The 19,402-nt window shown below is 38.5% G+C and overlaps 1 protein-coding gene across 5 annotated transcripts in view; it reads left to right on the top strand.

Moving 5' to 3' along the window:
* PRCP (prolylcarboxypeptidase) overlaps positions 1–18,986 on the top strand; it is a 72,888-nt gene extending 53,902 nt beyond the window's left edge. For 2 of the 5 annotated variants that reach the window (XM_049713914.1, XM_033431819.2), the window contains 3 exons: positions 7,947–8,111; positions 9,057–9,244; positions 17,868–18,986. In XM_049713914.1, coding sequence (XP_049569871.1) covers positions 7,947–8,111; positions 9,057–9,244; positions 17,868–18,084 — 570 coding nt within the window. In that variant the 3' untranslated portion in view covers positions 18,085–18,986. The remainder of the gene's footprint in view (positions 1–7,946; positions 8,112–9,056; positions 9,245–17,867) is intronic. The other 3 variants (XM_049713917.1, XM_049713915.1, XM_049713916.1) reach the window with 3 other exon arrangements.
* The last annotated feature ends 416 nt before the right edge of the window (positions 18,987–19,402 follow it).

Raw genomic sequence — 19,402 nt, 5'->3', positions numbered from 1 at the left:
GGGATCTTCCCAGACCAGGGAAGGCATTGGCAGGCAGATTCTTAAGCACTGCACCACCAGGGAAGTCCCAGCATGGTTTTTTAAATTTAAAAAAAAAAAAATTTTTTTTTTTGGATTCTACATATAAGAGAGATAGATCATATAGTATTTGCCTTTCTCTGTCTGACTGATTTCACTTAGCATAATGCCCTTAAATTCTACCCATGTTGTCACAAATGGCAAGATTTCATTCTTTTTTATGGCTTAATAATATTCCATCATATACATGTACCATATCTCCTTTATTCATTCATCCGTTGATGAACATTTAGGTTGTTTCCATATCTTGGCCATTGTAAATAATGCTGCAATGAACATGGAGATGCATATATCTTTTCGGATTAGTGTTTTTGTTTTCCTTGGGTAAATACCCAGAAGTGGAATTGCCGGATTTTATGGCATTTCTAGTTTTAAGTTTTTGAGGAAGCCTCCATACTGTTTTCAAAGTGGTGTACCAATTTACATTCCTACCAACAGTGCATAGGGTTCCCTTTTCTCCACATCCTTGCCAACACTTGTCATTTTCATAATAGCCATTCTAACAGATGTGAGGTGATATCTCATTGTACTCTTGATTTGCATTTTCCTTTTGATTAATGATGTAGAGCATCTTTTCATATACCTGTTGGCCATCTGTATGTCTTCTCTGGAAAACTGTCTATTCAGATCTTCTGCCCATTTTTAATAGGATTTGTTGTTGTTGTTGTTGAGTTGTATGAGTTCTTTATATATTTCGGATGTTAGCCCTTTATCAGATATATGATTTGCAGATATTTTCTCCCATTCAGTGGGTGGCCTTTTCATTTGTTGATGGTTTCCTTTGCTATGCAGGATGCTTTTAGTTTGATGAAATCCCACTTGTTTATTTTTGCTTTTGTTGCTTCAGGAGTTGTGGCTCACAGGCTCTGGAGCGCAGGCTCAGTAGTTGTGGCACACAGGCTTAGTTGGTCCGCGGCATGTGGGGTCTTCCCAGACCAGGGCTCGAACCTGTGTCCCCTGCATTGGCAGGCGGATTCTTAACCACTGTGCCACCAGGGAAGCCCCCCATTGTATATTCTTGATTTGTCATAAGTTAATTGACCATATATGCATGGGTTTATTTCTGGTCTCTCTATTCTGTTTCATTGATCTACGTGTCTGTTTTTATGCCAGTACCATATTGGTTTTTTTTCGTTTTGTTTTTTTTTTTTGCGGTACGCTGGGCTCTTACTGTTGTGGCCTCTCCCGTAGCGGAGCACAGGCTCCGGACGCGCAGGCTCCGCAGCCATGGCTCATGGGCCCAGCCGCTCCGTGGCATGTGGGATCTTTCCAGACCGGGGCACGAACCCGTGTCCCCTGCATCAGCAGGCGGACTCTCAACCACTGCACCACCAGGGAAGCCGCATATTGTTTTAATTAATACAGGTTTGTAATATAGTTTGAAATCAGAGAGTGTGATGCCTTTACCATTGTTCTTTCTCAAGATTGCTTTGGCCATTTGGGGTCTTTTATGGTTCCACACAAATTTTAGAATTTTTAATTTTATTTCTGTGAAAAATATCATTGGAATTTTGATAAGGATAGCATTGAATCTGTATATTGCTTTGTGTATTGATATTTTAACAATATTAATTCTTCCAATCCATGAGCATGAAATATATTTTCATTTATTTGTGTCTTCTTCAATTTTTTCATTAATGTCTTGTTTTTTTTTTTTTTTTTTGCGGTACGCAGGCCTCTCACTGTTGTGGCCTCTCCCGTTGCGGAGCACAGGCTCCGGACGCACAGGCTCAGCAGCCGTGGCTCACGGGCCCAGCCACTCCGCGGCATGTGGGATCTTCCTGGACCAGGGCACGAACCCGTGTCCCCTGCATCGGCAGGCAGACTCTCAACCACTGCGCCACCAGGGAAGCCCAATGTCTTGTATTTTTTAATATATAGGTCTTTCATGTCTAAAATACCTCCTCCCAGGTATTTTATTCTTTTTTGTTTGTTTGTTTTTTGTTTTTTTGGTGGTACGCGGGCTTCTCACTGCTGTGGCCTCTCCCGCTGTGGAGCACAGGCTCTGGACGCGCAGGCTCAGCGGCCATGGCTCACAGGCCCAGCCGCTTCACGGCACGTGGGATCCTCCTGGACCGGGGCACGAACCCCTGTCCCCTGCATCGGCAGGCGGACTCCCAACCACTGCGCCACCAGGGAAGCCCTATTTTATTCTTTTTGATGTAATTGTAAATGGGATTGTTTTCTTAATTTCTCTTTCTGATAGTTCATTATTAGTATATAGAAACACAGAAGATTTTTGTATGTTGGTTTTGTTTCTTGCAAGTTTACTGAATTCATTGATTTTTCTTAATAAATTCATTAATTTTTCTAACAGTTTTTTTTTTGGCCACACCACCCGGCTTGTGGGATCTTACTTCCCTGACCAGGGATCGAACCCATGCCTCCTGCAGTGCAAGTGTGGAGTCCTAACCACTGGACTGCCAGGGAATTTCCTCTAACAGTTTTTTGATGGAGACTTTATGGTTTTTTATATATAATATCATGTCATCTGCAAATAGAGGTAGTTTTACTTACTCCTTTCAGATTTAGATGCCTTTTATTTCTTTTTCTTACCTAATTGCTCTGGCTAGGACTTCCAATAGTATGTTGAATAAAAGTGGTGAGAGTGGGCATCCTTGTCTTGTTGCTGATCTTAGAGTAAAAGCTTTCAGCTTTTCACTGTGAGTATGATGTTTGCTCTGGGCTTGTCATATACAACCTTTATTATGTTGAAGTATGTCCCCTCTATACCCAGTTTGTTGAGAGTTTTTATTTTTAATCATAAATAGATGTTGAATTTTGTCAAATACTTCTTTTGCATCTATTAAGATGATCATTTAATTTTTATCCTTTATTTTGTTAATATGGTGGTTCACATTGACTGATTTATTGATGTTGAACCATCCTTGCTTCCCTGGATAAATCCTACTTGATCACGGTATATGATCCTTTTAGTGTATCATTGAATTCGGTTTGCTAATATTTTGTTGAGGATTTTTGCATCTATGGTCATCAGGGATATTGGCCTGTAATTTTCTTTTCTTGTGGCATTCTTATGTAGTTTTGGTATCAGGGTAATTCTGGCCTTGTAAAATGAACTTGGAAGTGTTCCCTCCTTTTCTATTTTTTTGGAAGAGTTTAGGAAGGATTGATATTAATTCTTCCTTGAATGTTGGTAGAATTCACCTGTGAAACCATCAGGTCCTAGACTCTTGTTTTTTCGAAGGTTTTTATTTACTGATTCAATCTCCTTACTAGTATTCAGCCTGTTTGGATTTTCTGTTTCATCATGATTCAGTCTTTTTTTTTGGCTGTACTGCACAGCATGTGAGATCTTAATTCCCCAACCAGGGATTGAACCTGTATCCTCTGCAGTGGAAGTGTGGAGTCTTAACCCCTGGACTGTCAGGGAAGTCCCCCATGATTCAGTCATGATAGGCTGCATGTTTCTAGGAATTTATGCATTTCTTCTAGGTTGTTGAATTTGATGACATATAATTGTTTATAGTACTCTGTTATGATCCTTTGTATTTCTGTGGTATCAGAAATACATAGGATCTGTAGTATCTGTAGTATCTCCTCTTTCATTTCTGATTTTATTTATTTGAGTTCTCTCTCTTTTTCTTGGTCACTCTGGCTAAAGATTTGCTAATTTTATTTTTCAAAATCCAGGTCTTAGTTTTATTAATTTTTTTTCTATTGCCATGCTCCAGACTGCAGTGTTTCCTGGAGGGGAGCTTTACATGTGTCTGGTGCCCTGGCTTTTATGTCTGGCACCCCAGTTTTTGTGGCTCCCACCCAGGGGACACCCCTTGATCACCTGGCTCTGGTGGCTGGGGGGTTGGGTCTTACATTCCTGAGTCCCATGGGACTGTGCTATTGGAGCTCTGGTTCTTGTCAGGCTGCCACCCTCAGGGCACTGCATAGACAGCAGACTGAGGTACACCCCCTAGTCTTTTTGTGAAGGAGACTTCTTTGCTTGTTTGGAGCTTCTGCCTGAGGGGCAGGCTTCAGGTTTAACACGTATTTAGTGGCCTGCAAAGCTGCTCTTAAGGGATGTAGGCCATGGATGCCATCTTGGTGCTTTCCCTCTGCCTTGCTTCAGCTTGCTGATATCACCTAGAAAAGAGCTTATACACTCATCTGGAGCCCTGTTTTTTGTGACTGCCCAGTGGACACTTCCAGATCACCTGACTCTGGTGGCCAACAGGGCTTATGCTTGCAGTCCCACAGCACTGTATATATTTGCATACTTTTAAAAGCTAGTGCTTGAGGGTCTGGCTTCTAGTCATCCTGAATGAAAGGGCTAAGATCCTCCCTTTTGGGATGCTGACAGGTTTGGCATGTCCTCAACTACTTGGAGTTATTAAAAATATAATAGGCTGCTTGGATAAGCACAAAGGTTTGAAAGACACCCAAGAGCTAAGGCAGGGTTGAACAACAAGGGTCATCTCCTACACGAGGCCACTCCTTCATGACTGGGAGAGGTGGTTTTTTCTATTATATAGAAACTAACACAGAGAGTCAAACAAAATGAAGAAATAGAGGAATATGTTCCAAATGAAAGAACAAGATAAAACCTCAGAAAAAAATCTTAATGAGAGAGATATTAATTTACCTGATAAAGAGTTCAAAGTAATGGTCATAAAGATGCTCACTGAACTGGGGAGCAAGAATGGATGAACACAGAATTTCAGCAAAGAGATGGAATATATAAAAAAAGTACCGCATAGAAGTCACAAAGCTGAAGAATACAATAACTGAAAAAAATTACACTGGAGGGGTTCAACAGCAGATTAGATGAAACAGAAGACAGGATCAGTCAACACAAAGACAGGGCAGTAGGACTTACCCAGTCAGAGCAGCAGAATGAAAAAAAGTGAAAATAGCTTAAGGGACTTATAGACTAACATTTACATCAGGTGGTCTAACGTTCACATCATAGGGTTCCCAGAAGGAGAAGAGAGAGAGAGAAAGGGGCAGAAATCTTATTTGAAGAAATAATAGGTGAAAGCTTCCCTAATCTTCCAGATCCAGGAATCCCAGAGTGTTCCAAATAAGAGGAATCCAAACAGACCCATACCAAGACACATTATAATTAAAATGTCAAAAGTTAAATACAAGGAGAAAATATTAAAAAACAACAAGAAAAAGCAATTTGTTACAGGCAAGGGAGCTCCCATAAGACTATGAGCAGATTTTTTAGCAGAAACTTTGCAGGCCAGAAGGGAAAGACACACTATATAAGGTGCTGAAAGAAAAAACCTTTCAACTAAGAATACTCTACCTGGCAGTTATCATTCAGAAGTGAAGGAGAGATAGAGTTTACCAGACAAGCAAAAGCTAAAGGAGTTCATCACCATTAAACCAGCCTTATAAGAAATGTTAAAAGGTACTTCTTTAAACTGAAAAGAAAGGGCACTAAGTAGTAACAAGAACTCATATGAAAGAATAAATCTCACTGGAAAGGCAAATATATAGTAAAGGTAGTGGATTAATTACTTACAAAACTAGTATGAAGGCCAAAAAAATCAAAGGTAGTAAAAATAACTATGATTACAGTAACTTGTTAAGGATATATAAAAGAAAAAGATGTAGAATGTGACTTCAGAATTATAAAATGGGGGAGTAATAATGTTGAGCTTTTCAGTGGGATCAAACTTAAGTTGTTATCAACTTAAAATAGACTTTTATCGATATAAATTGTTATATGTAAGCCTCATGGTAACCACAAAACAAAAACTTATAGTAAATATACAAAAGATAAAGAGAGAGGAATATAAACATACCACTAAAGAAAGTCATCAAGCCACAGAGGAAGAGAGCAAGAGACAAAGAAAGAAAGGAGCTAGAGGAGCTACATAAACAGCCAGAAAACAATGAACAAAATGGCAATAAGCACATATATATTAATAATTACTTTAAATGTAAATGGACCGAATTCTCTAATCAACAGACATAGAGTGGTTGAATGAATAAAAAACCAAGACCCATCAATATGTTGCCTATAAGAGACTCACTTTAGATGTAAGGACACGAACAGACTGAAAGTGAAGGGATGGAAAATGATATTCCATGCAAATGGAAACCAAAAGAAAGCTGGGGTAGCTATACTTATATTAGACAAAATAGACTTTAAAATAAAGACTATAATGATATACAAAACAGTGTGTTACATAATGATAAGGGAGTCAATTCAACAAGAATATATAACATTTGTAAATATTTTTGTGCCCAACATAGGAGAACCTAAATATGTAAAGCAGATATTAACAGACCTAAAGGGAGAAATAGACAGCAGTACATGAACAGTAGGGGACCTTAATACCCCACTAACATCAATAGATAGATTATCCAGGCAGAAAATCAATAAGGAAACATTGATTTTAAACAGCACGTTAGACTAGATGGACTTAACAGATATTTATAGAACATTCTATCTCAGAGCAACAGAATATACATTCTTCTCAAGTACACATAGAACATTTTCTAAGATAGATGAAATGTTAGGCCACAAACAAGTCTTAGTAAATTTAAGAGGATTGAAATCATATGAAGCATCATTTCCAACCACAGTGATATGAATCTAGAAATAAATTACACAACGGAAACTGGAAAATTCACAAATATTTGGAGATAAAGCAACATGCTATTGAACAACCAATGGGTCAAAGAAGAAATTAAAAGAGAAATTTAAAAACTACCTTGAGACAAATGAAAATGGAAATGTAACATACCAAAATTTATGGGATGCAGCAAAAACACTTCTGGGAGGGAAGTTCATAGTGATAAATGCCTACCTCAAGAAAAGTCTCTAATAAACAATCTAAATGTACACCTCAAGGAACTAGAAAAAGAACAAGTGAAGCTCCAAGTCAGTAGAAGGAAAGAAATAAAGATTAGAGCAGAAATAAATGAAATATAGACTGTATACTTCAGCTTTAACATCACTATCTAGAGTTCAATATTTGTTTATAAATTTTTTGAGGTAAAATTTACATACAAATTGTGTGTTGTTTGTTGTATAGTCCAGACCCCTATGAAGATAAGAAATATTTTCATAACCTTGAAATTTCCCCATGTCCCTGACTAGTCAGTCCTGCCTTCGCTCCCAACCCCAAGTATTACCTGTGACTTTTAGCTCTGATTATAGTCGAGTGTTAGGAGTATTTTGAACTGGGGAGCTGCCTGATATGCTTCTTATAATGTTACAGATGTAGGAGCTTGGTGTAGTTTTTCCAAAAGAAATTTCATAAATTTTGCATTTTCATAAAAATATAGTCATTCATTCAGCAAACATTTAGCTGCCAGATGCCTTGCTAAGTACCATGGGAGACATTCTGGAATCAAATGAGTGCGGTACCAGCTCTGATAGAAATAAGCACAGGATGAGGAGGCACAAAGAAGGGAGTGATTTAGTTCTCCCTGACTTGAGGGCATAGGCAACAATGGCCTCATAGAGGAGGTGACACTTGAGCTGCGTTGAAGAAGATGAGTTGGTGTTTGCCAGGCAATAGTGGAGTGGGAAAAGGGCATTTCAGTGTGAGCGAAGGCAGTGAGGAGGGAAAGAAGTTGGTGTGGTGGGAATGGTTTTGCTAGGCTGGAGCAAAGGCTGCAGAAGATAAACCTAGAGTGGTTAAGTGGGGAGGACTTTGCATACCATGCAAATGACTTTGGTTTATTTCTGTAGTTTGGGGAGTAATTTGAAAGGTTTATTCATTTATGAAGGTGGTTATATGCAATAGATAGAAATTGTCAGGCAATGCCGTTAGATGCTTAAGATTGTTTTATGATCAAATCAAACTCATATTTCTTCTTTGTTTTATTAAACTGTAATTTTATATTTTTATTCGACTCTTCTCCCTTTTATCTCTCTAAAATGACAGGTAGTGTGCCAGTATTTGAAAAATCCCAATGTATCTGATACATGGCTGCTGCAGAATATTTTCCAAGCTCTGAATGTATATTACAATTATTCGGGCCAGGCGAGATGCCTGAATATATCAGAGACAGCAACCAGCAGTCTGGGAGCCCTGGGTTGGAGCTATCAGGTAAGTGTGTATATTTCCCCAAGCGGAACTTACTTTTCACTGATATGGTTGTGCTATAACAGAGAATTTGCAAGATTTTATCACCTGGATCCAAATCTGAGTTCTGTTACCTTATACTTTGAGACTATGGATAAGTTTCCTCATTCATACATTCATTAAATAGCAATTCCATTTTTTTTTTATTTTACTGAAGTAAAGTTGATTTACAATGTTGTGTTAATTTCTGCTGTACAGCAAATTGACTCAGTTATACATATATATATTCTTTTTCATATTCTTTCCCATTATGGTTTGTCACAGGATATTGAATATAGTTCCCTGTGCTATAGAGTAGGACCTCGTTGTTTATCTGTCTTATATATACTATATATACTAGTTCAGTTTGGTATTTAATCATCACAGAATATATTCTGAGTACTTACCACAAGTCAGGCACTTTTCTAGGCTCCAGAGACACAAAGGTAAATGAGATACGATCTAATCATCAAATATAGCTTGGTGGAAATGATAGGTAACTAAACTAATGGTTACAATAGATCTTGGTAAGTCCCATAAAGGTAGCATTTTATGGACATAGAAAAGAAGGGGGAGTCTAACTTGATTCTGTCTGAGCCTCCATTCATTCCTTCATCTGTACAATGAGACTAGTAATAATAATAGTAATACTTTCCTCCAGAGTTGTTTTGAGGATTAAATGTGATAATAGATGTGAAATGAAGCAGTTTGCAAAGAAGGAATGTATAGCCCCAACTTCTGTGACTTCTCAGCTGAGCCTTTCCAGGAATAATGAGAGGTGGTATGGCATAAAGAACAGGGGCTCTGAAGCCAGGCTCCCTGAGTTCAAACCCTGGCTTTACTGCTTACAGGCTGTATGATCTTGGTCAATTTCTTCAACATTTTATGTCTCATCTTCTCACTGGAATCTCTCCTGGTTTGCTTTTTCAGACCTGCACAGAAATGGTCATGCCCTTCTGTTCTAATGGTATTGATGACATGTTCGAACCTCACTCGTGGAACTTTAAGGAATTTTCTGATGACTGTTTTAAACAGTGGGGTGTGAAACCAAGGCCCTCTTGGATCCCTACTATGTATGGAGGCAAAAACATCAGTTCACACACGAACATCATTTTCAGGTGAATTTTTGCTGATCCAAAGAAAACTTTGGTTGACGGAGACATTTTTAGAATAGCTGAGAAAAGAGAACCAGGAAAATGCTGCACAGTTACAACAATATAGAATACAGCAGTGGTATCCATCATGTTTTTCTACTTCTTGAAAGACAGAGGATGCTGAGAGGTGATATGAATTTTTGCTCTATTACCAGTATGCTTAAAGGCTTAAAAACAACAGCAGCAAAGTTAAAATATTAAAAAAATACTCTCCAACACAAAGTGAAGCATCATCTGTTGTTCTCAATTTGTGTTACTATTGTTATCAATGATAATAAAAAATTTTAATATATATTTAACAAACACTTTTGAAGTGCCCACTCTGTTCTGTCCCAGGCACTGTATGAGGCACTTTAAATAAATTACTTAATTCAATTCTCACAACAACCCTTGGAAGCAGTTTTTATAGTCCCTTTTTTACTGAGGAGAAAAGTGAAGGTCACTGTGAGCAGTCACTTGCCAAAACTCATCCAGCTTTGTTTTAGTTACCAAGTGATAAAGTCAGTTTGCAACCTTGGTGTGTCTGACTACAAAACCCGTGTTTGTTCTTCTGTTACACTGCTGCACTAGTAGTGTCATATTTGGTATTGGTTCACGTTGGAGTTAATTGAGTAGACTCTATGTGTCTGATTGCAACTTCAAAATTTCCATGTTTTGGCTTGAATATTAGGTTGTTAGTTATTAAAATAGCAACCATTTAATTAAAAATTTCCCCAAATCTATATGGAGATAGTAGAGAGATACCTGTACATATCCCTTAAACGGGACCTATTGTTTAAATTGTAAATGTCATTCTTTTACAAACTCTTCTAAACAGAGTTACATTTGACCTTCTAGACATGGCCAATAGCTTTTAGGAGTGAGGAATGCTGTTTTGACTGAAGGATCACTCTCTGGGTTTAGGCCAGTGGCACTGCCCATTTTGCAAAAGAGCCTCTGTCTTATTGGGTTCATGCTATTTTCTCACTCAGTAGGGTACCTGCCCCCACTGTATGGAAAACTTAAAGATTCTTTTTAATATCCTGAAATTGTTTTCCTTGTCCTCAATAGGAGTCTGCGAAACTATACTTTTCATCTCAACCTTATGAAGTGACAGTTGAGCAAATAAGTATATTTAAGGTATTTAAGGAAACTGCCAAGTTAGGATGTTTGAAATCAGGAAAACATGAAAGGACTGAGAGGACTGAAAAAGGCTTACGTATAAGCCTTGGGTGTCCAAGGTCATCTTTGTTGCCTCAGAGGAGGAAGTACTTTGTCATGTTCTTGTTTTTCTTTAGGACCTTACCTCCAAGTAGTATTTGTATGGATTTCTCTAGCGTGCTGATGCTGTAAGCTCAAATCTTAAGTTCAAGTTGAATTGTAAAGTGGAGTCTTTAAATCCTTATATAAAGGTTTTAATATCTGAGTTTTCGTCAAATACATTATCCTTTTTTATTGGATTCATCCATTACAGATGAGTATTTTAGTGATCCATTTGTCCTTTTATACTGTTTTCCTCAGGGTATCAAAATAACAATCGTCATCATCATCATCATCATCATCATCATCATCATCGGTGGAAAGGATAGATTTTGTGAAAAAAGGTTGAGGAGTAGAACTGTAGCCAGTAGGTGGAAATTATGGCTCAGTGTTAAAAACTTCTAGCTCAGTGTAAGAAAGGACTTCCTAACAGAGTTGTGCAAAGGCAGAATGAGCTGTCTTAAATTACTTAAGCTCTTTGACCCTCAGTTTTCTCTTCTGTAAAATCACCCACAGAGTTGTTGTGATGCTTAAAAAATTTAACCTAGTGAAGTACTTGGCCCAGACCTAGCAAATATATATGCTCAAAAAATGTACGTTGAATGAATAAATGGAAGTATACTCTCAGCCTGTACTTTACCTTCTAGCCAACAGGGGACTTATCTGTCCCTGAATGTCCTTTCCTTCCCCTTTTTTCTTTTTCCTAAGGCTCGGGCATCCTCCAAGAAACCTTCCCTGACACCTCCAGGGAGGTTAGGTTTCCCCCACACACTTAGCTCCGCTAAGGCCTGTGACTATCCCTTAGCGCCCTGTGTGGAAATTATCTGTTCGTGTTTCTATCTGCCCCATGAGACTGTAAACTTCTCAAAGACAGAGACTTTGTCTTAATCATCTCTGTGCCTTTAGCACCTGCTACAGTGACTGGCACAGAGTGAATGCCTAATATGTTTGATAAGGATGAGGAATGATATAAAGCTCAGAAAGGCTTCAGAGGCATGTGAAAGTTTAAAGGCAGAACTATATGAAAATGCTGGTTTATCTTTGTGCAGTGGCAAGACTACTTTTAAAAAGAAATCTTTTCCCATATGCTGCTAGGTGTGAAGAATTCAATGTAAAACTTAAGTTATTTAAAAATTCAAAATTCTACTGCTTTTCTGAAGAAAGCATATTCTGAAAGTAAAAGAGCAGCTTTAGGTGTGTCTGTTCTGTCTACTTAGTGGCCATCAGCTAGAAAACATTACTGGTTGATGAGTAAGAAAATGTCCAAGGAACCATGTGGAAAGTGTATTTTATGTTCATGCTTCTCTCAAGTCACCTCACACAAATCCAACTGTGACTGCTTTTCTGGTTAGAAAATTCAGTCTGTTTTTAATGGTTGGATTAGAGATTTGCCAGTTAAGAGCTTGGGCTTTGAAGTCAGGGAGACCTGGGTGCCATTCTGCTTCTACCCTGAATTAGCTGCGTGGCCTCAGGCAAATTGCCAATTTTTATGAGTTAGAAATAATGACTACCTGCCAGAGTTACTTCGAGGAGTAGATAGATTATCATAGAAGTGAGCACTGTGAGGGCAGAGGTTTTGTCTGTTCATGGTTAAGTCACCTGTACCCAGTCAGTACCTGACACATAGTAGGCACTCAGTAAATGTGTTGAATGAATGAGGATTTAATAGTAGCTATTAATAGTTCCATTTCAGCAATTTTCTTATTCCACAGTGGTTTTGTTGGAAGGATTTATTTTTTTCCCCAACTCCAGTTGGTAAGAAATTATCTTACAAATGGTCATTTTCAGTTATTTAAATATAAATTCAAAAAGGAGTCTCTGAGAAGCTGGTTACTTTAACATCATTTCTCAGGCAAATTAATTGTTGCCAGCAATTAAGTGAGGCTCACTGTTGGGAATTTTATCCAGGCATCTAGATTCTCTCATGAAAGCCAGTATTTTTTTTTCCTGTAAATTTCCCAGTGACTGGTTTAGCTTTCACATGTCTAGAACCAAGAAATTCAAGTCCATGTGCATCTTAGGTCTCTCAGCAACTCCAAACACTGTTGCTAAGCCACTAGGCTGATTCAGATGACCTTTTAAATCAAATGCAGTTTGCTTATTATGTGGCTGTTGGGATAGCTTTTTTGTTTTGCAAATAATGGAGAGTTTCCTATCTGGGTTGGTCCTGTCAAATTGCAATAATGATAAAGGCCATTTGTTCACTTAAGAGAATCCAACCCCTTGTGTAGTTTACTTTAAAAATTTATCTCATAGTTGAAAACTAAGGCTCCTATTTTGCATGTGAGTTTTTCCTCTTGTTTTTAACAAAACCCGCCAAAAAAAGTACATTTTTGGAGTGATTTTTTTCCCCCAAGAATGATGTTGTTAAGTTGCAATTGAATTAATTTTTTTAAGAAGAAAAATGTGGTTAAAAGTGTGGTGAGGGTAGAACAGGGGTTTTAAACTTGTATTTCAAATACACATGTATTTAACATACCTAAATGCATATTTCTTTTTTAATTTGTACATTTACCTAGAAAATTGATTGCATTAGTTTTCTGACCAAATTTCTGTGAGAAATGCTATTGCCTCCCTTTTCATTATTCATTTACCTCTCAGAAGTATTAACACTTCTTATGCTTACAGAATATGATAATAACTCTAATAATGCTGCACATTCATGTGTTTTATAGTTTATACCTGATTTCCACATATATTATTCAACTTGGGCCTCACAATATCTCTGTGAGTGAGGGGCATTATCTTTCAAAAAATTTTTTTTGGTAATACACATGAGAATTGAGGTTCAGAGGGGTCAGGTGACTTACCCAAAGTCATGTGGCTTAATAGGGTATAAAACTTAGGTCTGCTGACTTAGTTCATTGTTTCTTGCCAGTATTACACATAACTGAAGGTCAGTCTCTCTATATTTATATGAATCACTTAGGTGAACTCTGCTTTCCCATGTAAAAAGTACTGAAGTGATTTACATGTTCCTAAACTTGCATGCGTGTATTTATAGATCTCTTTTGTGTAGGGCATCTGATGTAAGGCCACAAATAACTACATACATTCTTTTTTCATTCATTCGATAAATATTTGTATGGCTCCTACTGTGTGCCAGGTGCTGAAGATACAGTAATAAAACAGACAAAAAGCCCTGCCCTTGGGGAGTTCTAGTTTGAGAGATGGATAATGAACAAGATAGCACTTATAAGCATGTTAGAAGGAGATAAGTGCTAAGGGAAAAAAAAATAAGGGGAAGAGGGTTATGAAATCTTGGTGGGGGTGGGGAGAAGTTTGAAGTTTTAGATGAGGTGACTAAGGAAGACCTCACCAAGGGGTGACTTTTGTTTTTGTTTTTTTGTTTTTTGTGTTTTTTTTGTGGTATGCGGGCCTCTCACTGCCGTGGCCTCTCCCGTTGCGGAGCACAGGCTCCGGACGCGCAGGCCCAGCAGCCATGGCTCATGGGCCCAGCAGCTCCGCGGCATGTGGGATCCTCCCGGACTGGGGCATGAACCCGTGTCCCCTGCATCGGCAGGCGGACTCCCAACCACTGCGCCACCAGGGAAGCCCAGGGGTGACTTTTGAATAGTGATGTGGAGGAAGGAGCTAGCTAGCCACGAGTTTGGTGGGCTAAGAATACTCCAAGCAGAGAGGTCAGCAGAGGCAAAGGCCTTGAGAGGTAAATGTCCCACAGCATGTTCTCCTCCAGGTAGGAGGAGAAGGTCAGTGTGAGAAGGTCAGTGTGGCTGGAGTGGAGTTAAGGAGGGAGAGAGTAGCAGGAGATGAAATCAGAGAGGCAGGAAGGGCCCAGATCATTTAGAGACTTGTAGGTCCTGCATGTTTGGTTTTTACTCTGAAGGAAATGGGAAAACTTGGAGTGTTTTAAGCAGGGGAGTGACAGAATCTGATTCAGATTTTAACAGCATCAAATTGGCTGCTGTATTGATATTAGATCGCAGGGAGACAAGAGTAGAAGCAGGAAGATCAGTTAAAAGGCTCTTCAGCTGGGTTTCCCTGGTGGCGCAGTGGTTGAGAGTCCGCCTGATGATGCAGGGGACACGGGTTTGTGCCCCGGTCTGGGAAGATCCCACATGCCGTGGAGCGACTAGGCCCGTGAGCCATGGCTGCTGAGCCTGCGCATCCGGAGCCTGTGCTCCGCAAAGGGAGAGGCCACAACAGTGAGAGGTCCGCGTACTGAAAAAAAAAAAAAAAAAAAAAAAAAGCTCTTCAGGCTAGAGATAACGGTGACTTAGACCAGAGCAGTGGCAGTGGGGTGGTGAGAAGAGTTCAAATTCTGGGTATGTTTGAATTTATAGCTGACAAGATTTGTCGACAGATTAGATATGAAAGAGAGATTAAAAAGTAACAAGTTTTTGGCCCAGCAACTGGAAAGATAAGGTTGCCATTGACAGAGATTGGGAAGATAGTGGCAGGGCTGGTTGGGAGTTGGAGAGTATAAAGAGCTCTGTTTTGGACCTGAAAGCTTGAGATGTCTCGTTAGACTGCCATGTAAAAATGTCAAGTATATAATTGAATATTGGTCCTGAAGTTTAGGGGAAAGGTCCTGGCTAAAGATAGTATTTGATAGTCATTTGTGTATAGATCGTACTTATAGATGATAGGGTTTTTCTTAAATGATTATGCAAATTATGGAAATAATTTCATATGTCTGATAATATGACCTTGAAGATTTGTTATTTCAGGCTTTGTAACAATATCAGCAAAATAGAATGTGCATTAAACAAATGTCAGAACACACATTAAAATGTTCTGTAAGTGATTTCAAGTGATTTATAGATAGACATACCAAGAGGTGCTGTACAGGGAAAAGTGACCTAATACCTACCATGGGCCAGGTACTTAAATCCAGCTGTTTCAGCCCCTGTTATATCCTGAGGAATCTAAGCTTCCATGAGATTAGTAAGATGAGAGGCAGACCTGGGACTGGAACCCAGGTGTGTCTGATCCCGAAGTTTGTGCTCTTCTTACTCTGCACCACACAAGCCAAGATGGTATGTGCTGTTGATTTCCAACAGCAATCATGTGTCCATGAAATGCAATGTGTAGTATAAAATGAGCGTTGGAATAGGCTTACAAGATCTGAGTTTGTATCTCAGAGGCTTGATTTGAGTAAGCCGTCTAACTTCACTAGGCATTAGTTTTCTCATCTCTAAGAGTTGTAATTAAACCTACCTCACATGGTTGATATAATGTGAGGTCAAATATGAAAGGCTTTGTAAACTTTAAACCAGTCAGAAATTGACAAACTGATCTTAAAATTCATCTAAAAATGCAAGGGACCCAGAATAGCTAAATCAATCTTGAAAAGGAAGAACAAATTTGAAGAACTCATACTTCCGGATTTCAAACTTTGTATAAAGCTACCGTAATCAATACAGTGTGATACTGGCATAAACATAGACATATAGATCAGTGGAAGAGAATTGACAGTCTAGAAGTCAGCCCTTATCTGTGTGGTTAATTGATTTTTGACAAGAATGCTAAGACAATTCACTGAGGAAAGAATAGTTTTTTTTAAGAAATGATGCTGGGAAAACTGGATATTCACAGGCAAAAGAATAAAGCTGGATCCCTATTTCATACTATACAAAAAAAATTAACTCAAGATGGATCAAATGATTTAATTGATAATTCAATTTAAAACTGAGCAAGGATCTGAGTAGACTTTTTTTTCAAAAAAGATATACAAAAGGCCAGTCAGCACATGAAAAAAATTCTCAATACCATCAGTCATTTGGGAAATGCAAATCAAGACCACAATGAGATTCCATTTCACACCCACATAGGATGACTATAATCAAAAAGACACATAATAAATGTTGGTGAGGATACAGAGAATTTAGAACCCTCAGATGTAGTTTGTGGGAGTATAAAATAGTGCAGTCACTTTGGGAAACAGTTTGGCAGTTCATCAAAAGGTTAAGTCATTATATATCCCAGAAATTCCGTTCCTAGTTATATACCCAAAAGAAATGAAAATATTCATCCATGTGAAAACTTGTACACAAATGTTCATAGGAGTAATATTCATAATAGCCAAAAAGTGGAAACAACACAAATGTGCATCTGATGAATGGATAAATAAATATGGCATATCCATATACAATAGAATATTTTTGGCAATAAAAAGGAAAAATGTACTGATACGTGCTACAACATGGATGAAACGAAAATATGTCAAAGTGAAAGAAGCCAATCACAGAAAACACCCATTATATAATTCCATTTATATGTGATGTCCAAAATAGGCAAATCTATAGAGATAGAAAGTAGATTAGTGGTTGCCTGGGGCTGAGAGTGAGGGGAAGTAGTAGAGGGGAATGGGGATTTGACTGCCAGTGAGTATAGGTTTCTCTTGGGGGTGATGAAAATGTTCTAAAATTGATCGTGATGATGGTTGCACATCTCTGAATACACTAAAAAACATTGAATTTGTACGATATAAGTGTCCCTTTTGTGGGAGATGAATTATAGCTCAACAAAGCTGTTAACAAATATTATTAGGGATGCTGTCTGTGTTTGTATTGGCTTTTTTTTCAGCTAAACTAAATATCCTGTTTCAATAACTGATCCTGTTTACATCATTCTGAAATGTGTTGTGTGAACCAGCCAGGACTAATAACCTAACAGCATTTCCTTAATTTTAAAGCTAATGTAAAATGAGTATCTTGAGTAATGCCCAAAAGTTCTGATTCTAGATTCAGAGCAGTTTTTTCAGTCCTACCGCCCTATTTCCCAAAGTACTATACTAAGAGGGACATTTTTTTTAAAAAATGGTTTGTTTTCTTAAAGAGCCAAGAGATAATTAACATTTTTAAATATGGAAATTTTTCTTTATCACTTTGGTATTTGGGTCTTAGGAAAGAAGGAGACTGGCTTTAATTGAAAGACTCCTATGTGCCTGACACTTATTAAACATATCCACATGTAGCATCTGATTTAACCCTTGAAGCAACCTTATGAGGTAGGCCTTGTTAACTCTACTTTACAGATAAGGAGACTGAGTCAGGTAACTTGTGTAAGGTCATACAGCTTTTGAGTGATGAAGCCAGGATTGGAATTCAGTCTTCTAAATTCCAAGTCCCAGTACAATCTAGGTTGATTCATGGGGCATCACCTTCAGTCTTCTCTGGTCCTATTTCTGTACCTGCTTGCAGAAATATTGTCAAACTCCAGGATAAAGCACCTTTCTATATGACAGATTAAATCCTCAGATCAAATCCCCCAGGTTATAAGCTTATAATTTTAGGTGTTATGCCTATAGTAGGTTTCTCCTATCTTATATTTGTGTAGATATAAAAAACTAATAATCTGTTTTTTTTTTCTTTCCCTCACTTAGCAATGGTGAAATAGACCCGTGGTCAGGAGGTGGAGTAACTAAGGATATTACAGACACCTTACTTGCGATCGTCATCCCAGAGGGAGCGCATCATCTAGATCTCCGAGCCAACAATGCCTTTGATCCCGTCACTGTGCTATTAGCCCGCTCCTTGGAAGTGAGACACATGAAGCAGTGGATCAAAGATTTCTATGCAAGTCTGGGAAAGATGCACTGAGTAACGTTAGATCATTTTCAGTTTCTTCTTTTAAGTTCATTCCACCCACACTTCCATTCACTTTGGTTTTCTGTACATAATTACTTTCCCTTGTTTATTAGATTTGGTGTGGTGAAGGTTGAGACAGAAGAGAACGTGATGGTGGTGATAGCAGCCATCCAATGACCTGAGTCCTTGCCATCTTTGTGCCACCTCCAGGAAGAATTTCTTCATGACAGCTTTCCCACACCATCAGTGGCCTTGATAACTAGAGCAGAGTATTGACTGCCTTTCACAAGAGGGGGGAGTCACTTCCTTGGTTTCTCTGAAAGCAGGGATTTATTGGTTTCGAAGTTGAAGTCTCTTTGGCCCATTTGTCACTAGCCCCTCTTCTACTTTCCCAAAAGGAAAAGCAGAAGATGGATAAAAATGATGTAATTGCAGCTGGTAGGAAGGATATCCAGTGCCAAACCAGGAAATGGGAACCATTTCTTTTGTGCTTGATTTAATGACTTTGAACTGTGCTGTAAATAAAGAATAGGGCTGGAGCTTATACCTGTGTGTTGCTTCTGAAGCTCACTCCAGCTGTTGGGAATGCTGTGTGCACTGGGCTTGGCTGTTTTTGTAAAGTCCTTTAATTTTCTCTCTTCTATTTGGCAGCTTTTCTTAGTTCTGGGATATTTGCCACCATGGTACTGCCAGTAAGAAATCTGGCCTTTTTCTGCTCCATTTCTCTTTGTTTCTGAGGTCAGTTTTGTGGTAGTTTGGTCAGGTTTTGCCAGTTTAGGAAAATGACTCTGTTTTCCTTTTCTTTTTACATCTGAGCAGGTTATATTCTGTGGTTACTGATGATACTTCAGTAAGAAGCCTTTAAAAACTGATGAATCAGCTATTCAGAAGGCAAAATATAATTATGTTCAGCATTTTGGTTTTTTAATTTTATTTTCTGGTGATTGTTATGCTGTCATTAAAGCCAGAAGTGTCAGGACACTAAGAGGCAGGTGCACAAGAACTTTTCTGTATGGCTTCCAAAAGACAAGCTGACTAATTCATGCAGGCAGCATATTTGACATTAATAAATGGCTGAGCCATTCCTATTTCCAAGGGGTTGGCTTCTTTCAAGCAGTTCTTACACTGAGACCTTTCTTCAGAAGAGCTTTTCTAGGATAACAAATAGGGTTGGATCAAAACCTTTCAGGGACAGAGAGAGAGACTAACAGTTTCTACTCTGTTGAAAGATTTCTTTTCCCTTGTTTCCTTTTATTTTCTCTCAGTTTTTTTTTTTCTTCACTCTGCCTTGGGAACATTTTCTGCTTTTTAAAAACTGTATCTTGAGCTT

The sequence above is a fragment of the Orcinus orca genome, chromosome 8, assembly GCF_937001465.1.
Source record: "Orcinus orca chromosome 8, mOrcOrc1.1, whole genome shotgun sequence".
Taxonomy (NCBI): Eukaryota; Metazoa; Chordata; class Mammalia; order Artiodactyla; family Delphinidae; genus Orcinus; species Orcinus orca.
This window is presented reverse-complemented; position numbering and strand designations above follow the sequence as displayed.